The sequence below is a fragment of the Neophocaena asiaeorientalis genome, unplaced genomic scaffold (genome assembly GCF_003031525.2).
Source record: "Neophocaena asiaeorientalis asiaeorientalis breed wild unplaced genomic scaffold, Neophocaena_asiaeorientalis_V1.1 scaffold296, whole genome shotgun sequence".
NCBI classification, from domain to species: domain Eukaryota; kingdom Metazoa; phylum Chordata; class Mammalia; order Artiodactyla; family Phocoenidae; genus Neophocaena; species Neophocaena asiaeorientalis.
The window spans coordinates 3,494,684-3,507,296 of NW_020175084.1; the positions used below are offsets into that span (position 1 = coordinate 3,494,684).

General features: G+C 35.5%; 1 protein-coding gene across 9 annotated transcripts in view; it reads left to right on the top strand.

Annotated features, from left to right (window-relative positions):
- The window catches only part of WDFY3 (WD repeat and FYVE domain containing 3), a 232,523-nt gene that overhangs the window by 90,480 nt on the left and 129,430 nt on the right, over positions 1 to 12,613 (top strand). For all 9 annotated transcript variants that reach the window (XR_003005819.1, XR_003005820.1, XR_003005821.1 and 6 more), the window contains 3 exons: positions 6,663 to 7,130; positions 8,036 to 8,137; positions 11,662 to 11,855. Coding sequence is in view for 6 of the 9 variants with exons in the window: in XM_024764205.1 (XP_024619973.1) it covers positions 6,663 to 7,130; positions 8,036 to 8,137; positions 11,662 to 11,855 (764 nt within the window). In the remaining 3 variants the exon portion in view is untranslated. The remainder of the gene's footprint in view (positions 1 to 6,662; positions 7,131 to 8,035; positions 8,138 to 11,661; positions 11,856 to 12,613) is intronic.

The window sequence follows — 12,613 nt, forward strand, 5'->3', positions numbered from 1 at the left end:
AGTATTCTACAATTAACTCTATGAGTTCAAACTAAAAATAGCTCAGCAATATACATCCTATTTTAGATTTCATTGTTTCATTTGGTTACTCAATCTGCTTGTAACACTGACATAATATTTAGTTACAGAGTATAATTTTGAAATTACACTACTATAATGAGATAATTAATGCATCTAAATTAACCTTCTTCATATGTCTGCCTGATCCATAACAAGGATGATACGTAGATAACCTAGCGCCTCTGGGGATTATTTTGAGAATTCAGTGACATGTTTATGAAAACAAGGTTAGCTAGAAAGGACGTTGCCCTAAGAGTCAGAATTGAGGTAATCATGAGTGACCTAACCTTTCTAGATATCAATTTCTTCTTCAGAAACATTGATGTAATATTCTATAAAATGGGTCAAGCTAGATCATTTTAAGTTTCATTTATAACTTAAAATTATCTCTTTCCCATGACCTACTTTGTAGAGTTATTATACAGGCTAAAGTAGATAGTTCTATTCCACATAAAGGGAATGTGGAATATATTTTATTTTTTGTCAGCAGTATTGAGGTATAATTTGTATATATTAAAATGTATACATTTTAAGTGTTGAGTTTGATGAGTTTAGGTAAATATATGTGGTTGTGCTGTCACCACCATAATCATGATATGGAATATTCCCATCCTTCTAAACGTTCCCTTGTTCCTTTTTGTATTCAGTGCCCCCCCCTCATTATCCCCTTGCCCTGGTAACCACGGATCTGCTTTGGTTTTGCCCTTTCTAGAATTTCATAAACTAGACTCATAAATTATGTAGTTTCTTGTATCTGGCTTTGTTCATTTTCAACATTTATCCATGTTATTGCATATGTCTGAAGTTCCTTTTTAATTCTGGATAGTATTTCATTGTTTAGATATCCTGCAATTTGTTTATCCGTTCAGCAGTTGATGGTGTTTATTTAACTGTCATGAATAAATGTACCAGAAACTTTCGTATAAAACAAGTCTTTGTGTGGACATATGTTTTCATTTCTTTGGGGTGATACCAAGCAGTGGAATTACTGATTCATATGGTAGATGTATGTTTAACTTTATGAGAAACTGCCAAACTGTTTTCTAAAGTGGCTGTCCCATTTTGCATTCACATCAGCTATGTATGAAAGTTTGCTTTACATCCTCAGAAACATTTGGTGTTATTAGTCTTAATTTTAGATATTCAAGTATGTAATAGTATCTTTTTTAAAATATAATTTGCCTTTTTCTAAAATATTTCAAGCATCTTTTTATGTTCTTATTTGCTGTCTGTGTCTCTACTTTGGTTCAGATCTCTGTCTAATTTTTGATAGGATTGTTTGTTTTACTAGAATTTTAAGAGTTCTTCAGATATTCTGGATAAGTCCTTTATAAGATACATACATTTTGTAAGTATGTTCTCTTAGTCTTGTTGTGCCTTTTCTTGGTAATATCTTTGAAGATCACAAGTTTTTAATTTTGATGAAGTCCAATTTATCACTTTTAAAATATTTTGTGGGTTTTGCCTCATACTGAAGAAATCTTAACCCAAATTCACTGAGATCTCCTGATTTCTTCTAGGAGTTTCATATTTTAACTCTTACACTAAGGTCTATGATACCTTTCAAGTTAATTTTTGTATATGGTAGGAAGTAAGGTTTGTTTGTTTATTTTCCCGATACGGATATGCACACATGCTAGGACTGTTTATTGAAAAAGATTATATAATGATACATTTGGAACTCTGTCTCAGTTCTGCTCCATTAATGTGTCTATCCTTAAGCCAATACTTTATGGTCTTGATTGCTATATCTTTAAAGTCTTGAAATAGAGTCATTTAAGTTGTCCAGTTTTGTTCTTCCTTTTCAAAATTATCTTGGCTATTCTAGGTCCTTTGAACTTCCATATGAATTTAATAATTTGTCAATTATTGAAAACAAGAAAAAAAGCCTGCTGAGATATTCATTGGGAGTACATTGAATCTATAGATCAGTTTGGAGAGACTTGACAGCTTAACAGTATTGAGTCCTTCAATTCATGAGCAGACAACTATCCCTTATTTGGGTCCTAGTATTTTCTCTCAGCAATGTTATATAGTGTCCATTGTATAGAACTTTCAATTCTTTTGTTAAATTTATTCTTAAATATTTTATTCTTTTTGATACTGTTGTGAATAAAATTGTTTTTGTAATTTCATTTTGGATTGCTTGTTGTAGTTTATAGAAGAGATAATGGACTATTGCACAGGAATGGAGATGAGGAAATCCAGCTGTGATGAGGCCATGTTTATTAAACATTGATAGAATGAGGCAGTGATAGTCCTTTACAGATTTTAACTCTTTGGTCTGGATTATTTATAAGTTGGAGCTGTGTATATTCTGATACATTTGACACTATCATACTTTTTGTCAGTTATTTCTTAGCGGTACTTTGGGGAATATTTTCCTTGACGTCACTGGTTTCCCTTTCATTATCTATGAAAAGAAAATTCCTGTTACCAAGGAATTTTTACCCATTCATTGATAATTACATTTAAAAGAGAAAACATGAATATATCTGCCTTATATTGCTCTGTACATAGATACAGTTTACCTACCTTATTTTTACTGCTGATTTTAGGTCAAGTGAAACAGTATAGAAATATAAAATTTAAAAGAAAAAGTAGACTGAGTTATTAGTGAAGCTGGTAGATGTATCTGTGTGTGTATGTTAAAGCTTGAAAATGACTCCCGTTTCTATATTATATAGCAAATGCTTTTTATAAAACTTTGTATCCTCACCAGCAGATAGATTTTTCTAAAGAAGGAAATTAAAGAAAAATGTAGCAGTCATTCTGTTTAATAACAACTCCATGGTGGTTTTTTACCTTCACTATGCTAGAAACATCTTTGCAAGGTTGTGCTCTGTAATTCATAGCTCTCCAGAGCTTCCAAATTTGTTCCCTAAACACAGCGAGTGCTTTTAATACATGTTTAATAGAGAATATATCTCTTCATAAAAAAAGACCATACCTGTCTTTTTCAGAACTTTTCTGTGGCTTCACCTTTACAAACATTGTCTTGTAACACATTAATTCTCATAACACATTAACCAATATAAAAGGATAATGTATTTTTTCCTTTCTCATATTTTTGTTCATGCTAGTAACCAAAGTGCCTTGCATTGTTCATCATGGGTTTACTTTTTTTTTTTTTTTTTTTTTTTTTTTTTTTGGTAGGAAGCCCCATGGGTTTACTTTTGAGAGCTTTTTATCTATTCTGGTTCACTTTATATTGGATGCCAATGTGGCCAGGGCTGATGTTCAGCTGGCTTGCGGGAGTATAACCCTGAGGATTGTCTATAGCCAGCTGTCATTCTGATTGGTCACTCACATGTGTAATTCATTCGTTACTTTCTGTCTTATACTTCCTAAACGTTTATTAATTTCCTCCCTTCTGGTAACAGCCCTACTGCCACTACCTTAGTTGAGGCTGTACAGATCACTCACCTGGATTACCATAGGTGTCTTTGTAACTGTTCACCTTTCTATTCATCTCTACTCCTCAGAGACGTCCTCTGCAGTGTTGCATGGAATCAAACTCTGGTGACTTGGAGTCTGAAAAATAATATTCAGTGTCTGTTTACTGAATGAACGCTTGCATTTCTTTATTTAGACCTTTATTCTTATTTCATTTTACATTTTGCTTATGCTTGTGTCATATAAGCTCTTTTTTCAAGCGTTCACTTTTACATTAGATTCTGAAAATAGGAAAGCTCTATTCTTTGTTGTATATACACTTGTTCTTCTAAACCTTAGAATAATTAGTTTCTTTTGTTTCTGCTTATATAGACTTGAGAGTAATGAGATGGTGATTGTCATCTGTTAGAATGATTTCCTTACTTTACTCTTATTTTAGTTATTTGTGTGCTAAACAGATTTTAGTCAGTTAATGCAAATTTTGAAACTTATACAGGATATATCTGTTTAGTTAAAATATTAGAGTATTTATGTGTCAATATTTAGGGGATATTCCTGTCTCATATAGAGCAATCTTTTAATTATCTTTTAGATTTAATTATGCTCCCTTCCCAATTAAATATTGTAGGAATTTAATGGCTATGACAGTCCTGAATAATTACTCCTGATACCATCAACACTTCAAATGTGTATGCCACTAATTTTGGAATTAGAGTTCTGACATTCCTTTAGATCATTTTTCCTGATAGAAAGCCAAATTATTAGATTCTGTTTAGTTTCATTGTATATAAGGTGTACTAAATTTGGAAATAATATTACAAAATCTTTTCTGGATTAGTCACAGGAATGATTGAATTTTACATATAAGACTGATTGCATTGGTTAAAATGCTCTGCTCTTGAAGCTGGTCTTGGAGACCAGTTAGTCTTGATGTTCCTTGGTCATTTACTCTGATCAACCTACTTTAACTACTTGCTAATGGCCCCTAGATGAATTGGATAACAAGGGGGATTAAAGAGTAAGTAATGAATCAGAGCAGATTCATTACTTACTTACTGTAAGTAAAAAGCAATTACAAAGAGCCAAAATTCCTCTGACCACTGCATTTCTACTGTTATCTTTATATGCGAGGATTACCACATTTTACATTTGACTTTTAATTGTGTGTATTTTTACACATTGTGTTCAGTTCAGCTCTTTGGGGTTGGTGGTTAATATGCCTTATCTTTTGTCAGTGACATCACTTAAAACCAGATCATGAAAATTAAACTCGGAAAAATCTAAATTTTCCCACATTACCCTAAGTTCAGCTCTTTCTAACCCCTTTCTTTATGGTGAGAAGTGATATTGTCATATAGCCCAAACATGCAAAATATTGATTAGAGTTATTCTTTAACCTTATTAATCACACGTAGTCAGACTTGTACATTTGTATGTTCATCAGTCTATCAAAGCTTGGTTTTTGACTACCTGCAGGTAATAAAAAGTAAAGATGTACTCAAAAAGAGCAAGCATCACGTTAATAAGGAACTGGAAGTAAGGATTTGACATTTGGCACACATGGAATAAGTTTGTATGTTATAAACAAACAGAAATTTAAAGTCACGTATAGACTGAAGATTTTTTTAAATCTTTGCATTTTTCAGATAATGTCCAAACCAGAATTTCTGAGCAGTCTTTCTAACCCATTTTATATTTTTCCTCGTTCTGTGTTTATCCTATTTCTAAAATGCAGCTGATTCTGTAAGGCTCTGTGTTAACTGTTTGGTCACTCTTGCAAATGCTTTATATTCCTAATGGTTGTGAACCTGGGGACAGTTTTTATCGACAAACGCTTGTTTTCATTTGCCTCACATATTTCCTATGTTAATTTCTTTATAATGATTGTCACTAATTTGCCTCACAAGAGCTATTATATACAGATTTTTGTTTTTTCTAGTTGGTGTGTTTGAAAATCAGATATTTATAAATATAGCTAGTAGCTGGCCATAAATTGCTTTAACAAATGTGTATGTAAACAAATTGCACTTCCAGCTTGAAAACAAAATAAATTTCCGAATTAAAATTTCATGAAAGTTCTAATGTTGTAATTAAAAATGTAAAACTGGAACTTAGAGAATTTTTTTCCCCTCCTGTTTTCCTGCTGCCATTTTTGCTGTTCTTATGCCTGTTACCTCTTCAGCCTGAAAGTCTTTTCACACTGAGAGGTAACTGTTCTTATAGTCAAGGTCAATCTTACAGATAATAAAAAGTAACACTCCTGCACATTTCCAAACTCTGAAGCCTAGACCTGTATAATTTGCTTTATTTTTTCTAAAACAGTCTGATGTTTCAATATATACTATTCTGGAATCAGAATATTCATAATGCTGCATTAAAAGCTTAATTAGTGTTATTTATTTTTAATTAAATGACTGAACCTGTTGAAGACAAAGAAGACCTTTTGTGAAAACAGGATGTATTCTTAGTAAATAGTTGATAGATGTTACAATTCATAATCTGTTTAAATAGACTTGTTTTGGGACTTCCCTGGTGGCACAGTGGTTAAGAATCTGCCTGCCAGGGAGATCAGCTTGGTGCTTTGTGACCACCTAGAGCGGTGGGATAGGGAGGGTAGGAGGGAGGGAGATGCAAGAGGGAAGAGATATGGGGACATATGTATATGTATAACTGATTCACGTTGTTATAAAGCAGAAACTAACACACCATTGTAAAGCTATTATACTCCAATAAAGGTGTTAAAAAATTAAATTAATAAAGATATTATTTTGATTACCAAAAAAAGAAAAAAGAAAAAAAGAATCTGCCTGCCAATGCAGGGGACAGGGGTTCAAGCCCTGGTCCAGGAAGATCCCACATGCCTCAGAGCAGCTGAGCCCATGCACCACAACTACTGAGCTTGTGCTCTAGAGCCCGCGAGCCACAACTGCTGAGCCCGTGTGCCACAACTACTGAAGCCCGCGCGCCTAGAGCCCCTGCTCCACAACAAGAGAAGCCACCACAATGAGAAGGCAGCACATCGCAACGAAGAGTAGCCCCCACTCGCCGCAGCTGGAGAAAGCCTGCGTGTAGCAACAAAGACCCAACGCAGCCAAAAATAAATAAATTTATTAAATTCCATATTTTAAAAATAAATAAATAGACTTGTTTGCCATGTTGAAAATATCACATAGCACTGACTTTTGTGTTCTTGTTTTCTATTTTAGGTCACAGTGTGAGAAACATCCAGGCCTTTGCAGTTCTTCAGAATGCATTTTTAAAAGCAAAAACCAACTTCCTTGCCCACATCATTCTTGATGCCATCACAAATATTTACATGGCTGACAATGCCAATTATTTCATCCTAGAGTCACAGCACACACTGTCACAGTTTGCAGAAAAGATTTCTAAACTCCCAGAAGTACAAAACAAATACTTCGAGATGCTGGAGTTTGTCGTTTTTAGCTTAAATTATATCCCTTGTAAAGAACTTATTAGTGTTAGCATCCTCTTAAAATCTAGCTCTTCTTACCACTGTAGCATTGTTGCAATGAAAACACTTCTTAAGTTTACACGACATGACTACATATTTAAAGACGTGTTCAGGGAGGTGGGCCTTCTGGAGGTCATGGTAAACCTTTTGCACAAATACGCTGCCCTCTTGAAGGATCCAACTCAGGCACTACATGAACAAGGTAAAGCACTTTCCATAATTTTATTTTTATTTGACAAAGGGGTTTGAGCAGGGTGTTTTGTTCATGTTTTGCCTGTCATTTTGTTATTGATTTGAATTACTTAATAATGTGCTTTATTATGAGATCCTTGTGACTGTTTCCCACAAGTTAACTTGTTCATTCAACCTCTGTTAGGGAATTGGGGAAAGGCAGGGGGTTGGGGGGTACTACAGAAGTATGTTGTGGTGGAAGAGAATTTAAGGTAAAAACTGAGGAAAACATTTATGATCCACGTGACCAATGTCTACTACTTTGTTTCTAAGAGGGAATAAAAACAGCTTCTAGAAACAGTTGGGATGTTTAGGTGCCTTGAAATGTTTTTATTAATTATAGAGAGCAAATATATCTTTTTAGTGATATTATATATACACATATGTATTATCATTAGGTACCTTAAATTTGATGTTTTTCGTCCTTCCTGATAAATCTGTTTAAAGCATAGTAGTATCTGGCACTTAGTATTAAACATGTTGAATGAATTAATGCAAGTTGAATAGACAGCACTATTCATAAACTCTTCATTCTCTTTGGTGCATTAAAATCTAGCATTCTTCTGTTGACCTCCTTGATTAGGAAAGCACCTGTGAGAAGGATACATTTTACTTTGATTGGCATTTTCCTTTTTAATATTTGTTAGGTAGCTCTAGCTTTCTAGCCACACCAAAATGAAATCTATGAACATTGATTTTGACTTCACTTTTGGTAGCTGGTAGACATGTGTATCATTTTTAAAGGCTGTATTAGTAAGTTGTGTTGATGGTAAAAGTGATAGGAATTATTTTTTAAGTTATTTAAAAAATGCTAAATCCAGAAAAAAAGTAAGCTTATAACTTCTGTGATTTGGACCTTTAATTCTTTTTTCCTAGGGGACTCAAGAAATAATAGTTCATTTGAAGACCAAAAACACCTGGCTTTGTTGGTCATGGAGACTTTGACAGTGCTTCTTCAAGGATCAAACACAAATGCAGGTAATTAGAAAATTTTCTAGCAAATGCTTTGGGAGGATATTACCTCTGGTCTGTCTTCTGTAATGATTCTTGCTTCTGAAATGCTCCTGTCTCTTAGAGGAAAAACTACTGATTCAGTGATGGCACTATCATATCTCTAGAAATGCAATACTTTTGACTTTCCTAAGTTTATGAATGGCAAAATATATAACATTATTATTACTTCAAAATATATTCTTATGTTTTATTGTATGCCTTGTGTTTGAAGTATTCTTTTTCTGTTTTTTTACTTATATAGTACAGACTCTTCATCAAATAACTTTGCTTATTTAAATATTTGCCAAAACATGGTGATTCTCTTAATTATTTAGTAATTCAAGTCAGAGTATTATAATGTTACAACCTTAGGGAAATACTGAAAAGAATAAAACTTGCCTCTCCCAGGTAAAAATGGATTCAGTAAATCTTTTGTTTATCTTTAATCTCAACTTTTCTTCAGTCTTTTTCTACCTGTCATTAATAAACGGTCCAACTGTATTTATAAAATATCACACTTGCTTTTGAAAAAGTTTACTTAAAATTTCAGCCAATGTCAGAAACCTCCCAGGCACCAATGTCAATACAACTTGAAAGGAATAAGTGATGAGGAGGTGAGTTCAGATGAGTAGGCTGAGCCCAGATCATATAGAGCTTTTTTAGGCCATGCTGAGGAACTTGAATTGTATTTTAAGTGTTATGGCAAGCTAGAAATGAATGAGTTAATGAACAAATAAATGAACTAGCAAACACACAAATGCATGCCTATTTGCCTGAACGCGGAGGAGCCCAACATGCAACATATAAAATATGTCATGTGTCCTAGACACCATGCTAGGCGTTCAAAATGCAGAGATAATTCTTGGACTTCCCTGGTGGTACAGTGGTTAAGAATCCGCCTGCCAATGCAGGGGACACGGGTTCGATCCCTGGTCTGGGAAGATCCCACATGCCATGGAGCACCTAAGCCCGCACGCCACAACCACCGAGCCTGTGTTCTAGAGCCTGCGCACTGCAACTACTGAGCCCACACACCACAACTACTGAAGCCTGTGTGCTCTAGGGCCTGAGTTCTGCAACTACTGAGCCCACGTGCTGCAACTACTGAAGCCCACGCGCCCAGAGCCCATGCTCCACAACAAGAGAAGCCACCGCAATGAGAAGCCTGCGCACCACAACGAAGAGTAGCCCCCACTCACCGCAACTAGAGAAAGCCCGCGCGCAGCAACGAAGACCCAACGCAGCCCCACAAAAAAGGATAATTCTTGCCCCAAAGGAATTACAACCTGATGAAGAAAGATGTAAACACATAATTGTATAAGTAATTATTTAAGTACAGTTTTGGTAAATGCCAGTACAGAGTTGAATGAATTTAGAAGGTAATACAAACAATAAGTGTGATAAAATTTAATGGGTATGATACTAACATTTTGTCTGTGGTATCATAATCTCCTTTTTTCCACTAACTAAATTTAGTTAGCTGAAATAGAAATGTAATGAGGATGTACTAACAATTTATTTCGCAAATCAGCTTTTTATGACATGATCTAGAGTTACATAGGAAGAGACTGAACAATTCCACTGAAGAGTTGACCCTATAAGAGCAAATGTCACTTAATCCATCTCCCAGCATGCCAGACATTTTCACAAAGTTCTTTTCTTATTGACTGTCTTTTCCTTGTTAAGAAAGATGTTATTAGCTGTGTGATCTCAAGCACTTAAAACAGTATTTCACTCATAGTAAGTATTCAAAAACTATTAGCTATTATGATTGTCTAATGGGCACTACTTGACCACCAGGAAGTAAGTAAACCTGGCCTTCCATGTGCTAAATCTCAGGCACATGACTTACACTCACTTCAAGGTTATAGAATTCTTATGAAGTTAGCAAATAGAAAGTCACTAAATAGAGAGAACAGTGGCCACTTCCACAAAATATACTTGACATTTATTCCTTCAGGAAACACTTTTTGAAACACAGGCCAGAAGGAAATAAAGCAGAAACTAACATACCATTTTAAAGCAATTATACTCCAATAAAGATATAAAAAAAAAAGGAAATCAAATTAATGGGGGACCAAATATATAAGCAAATAATATTAAGACGGTTTGATACAAACTATTACAATAGTGGCATATACAAGGTACTCTGAAAGCATAAAGGGTAGAACAGTTACTTTGGAGGAAATACTAATTGATGATTTAGATCACTTGGTCCATTTTTTTTACATACTCAAAAGATGGTATTTGACATAAGAATAGTATCATTCATGGTCAAAAGCACAGGCTATAGAACGCGCCTATATAGGCATAAATCCTGCTGGCTGTTTGCTAGCTGTATGGCTGACCTTGGCCACTCAACTTCTTGAGAAGTTACTCAACTTCTGCATGTCTCATATGTTCATCTGTGTAGTAGGGGGTGAGGATTAAATAAATCAATCTATGTAAAGCCTTTGGGACAGAGCAGTGCCTAATGCTTTCTGTTATAGCGTTTGTCTTTTTGTTTGTGTGCTCTACTAACTAATAAAGTTTGGTTCCTTGTTATTTTTCTCATTGCAGAATAATTTATTCCATTGTTTTCTTGCTACTGTTTTAGAAGCCTTGTTCAGTTTAAACCTCATTTATTTGGAATATTGTTCATCTAAAAGGCTTTTTTTTTTACCTTTGCGGTACGCGGGCCTCTCACTGTTGTGGCCTTTCCCGTTGCGGCGCAGAGGCTCAGCGGCCATGGCTCACGGGCCCAGCCACTCCGCGGCATGCGGGATCCTCCCGGACCGGGGCACGAACTCATGTCCCCTGCACCGTCAGGCGGACTCTCAACCACTGCACCACCAGGGAAGCCCCTAAAAGCCTTTTACTAAACTGATTTCAAGTATTGTTCAGTAAAGCCTCTACATAAAAATATTGGCCTCTTTGGTATCTACCTATGAAATTTCCGAATAGCTAGATTTGGAGAAATTGGACCTGTTGATCATACCAGGACATGCTTTTTTTCTTTTTTTCCTTTTTTTACAGTTGCTCCCTCTCTCTCCTTTTCTTTTACTTTCAAATTTATTTATTTTATTTTTGGCTGCGTTGGGTCTTCGTTGCTGCGCTCTGGCTTTTCTCTGGTTTCAGTGAGCGGGGGCTACTCTTCGTTGAGGTGTGTGGGCTTCTCTTGTTGCAGAGCACAGGCTCTAGGCACACGGGCTTCAGTAGCTGTGGCGCGTGGGCTTAGTTGAAGATTCTTAACCACTGCGCTACCAGGGAAGCCCCAGGGTATTCTTGCATAAAGGAAATCTACAGAAAATTTGTATATGCCTTTGCTGACAACCCACAGTTTTGTATTGTATTGTAATTGTAAATTTAAAAGGAGATTTTTCTATTGTAATTTGAAAAGTGAAATAGCTGAGTGGATTTTATGTGCATTCTTTAGAGTTATTCTTTCTACAAAAAGATCAGGTTTTAATTCATTCGGCTTAGAATGTTTTAAGTTAGCCCATATTGTTCTTTTTTCTCCTTCCTCCAAGGAATTTTTCGAGAATTTGGAGGCGCAAGATGTGCACATAATATAGTAAGGTACCCACAATGTCGGCAGCATGCCCTGATGATGATCCAGCAGTTGGTGCTTTCTCCAAATGGGGATGATGACATGGGCACGCTCCTGGGGTTGATGCACTCAGCCCCACCAACAGAACTGCAGCTGAAGACTGACATCCTAAGAGTAAGTTTGATAAGTGTGTTGGTATGATTTTTACTACTAAAATCTGTGGCTGTTTTTAAATGACTTAAAACTATTATGAACTATTCTTGCAATTTTTCGTCAAGTCTAAAATTATGTCAAAATAATAATTGAAGAAAAGCCAGTGTCTCTAACCTGACCTCCAAGGGCCCTGGGGATGACAGCCATCTCTTTTCCCTCTGACTTCCTCTCCTGGGACCCTCACCCTGTTCCTGGCACACACATGACAGGAAGTATAGCTCCCTTCTAGAATCATGTATTTCTTTTATTAAACTTTTGCTTTATTCAGTTAATTTCTCATCAATAATGAGAAATTTGTGTGTTTTTCTTTATGCTGTTGTATGTTTCACCCTGTTTTGAGCATAATGACAATTTTTTTTTTTTTCTGGCCTGGCTGCATGGCTTGTGGGATCTTAGTTCCCCGACCAGGGATTCAACCCAGGCCCTGACAGTGAAAGCCAGGAGTCCTAACCACTGGACCGCCAGGGAATTCCCATAGTGACAATTTTGAGTGTGCATTTTAACTTAAAAGCAAGAATAATCTGACCACAATTTATCTCTTAGACAAGGAAGACATCCACATGCATATCAATATTGAGGAACATTTGTATATTTGAGGGGATTATGGGGCAAAAACAGGTGCCTTCAAAAGTCATTAAGGTTGCCAGCTTTTTAAACATACATTTTCCTCCTTTCTTGGTACCTTTGTAATTGGATTTGTAAAATATTGGTAGATAAAG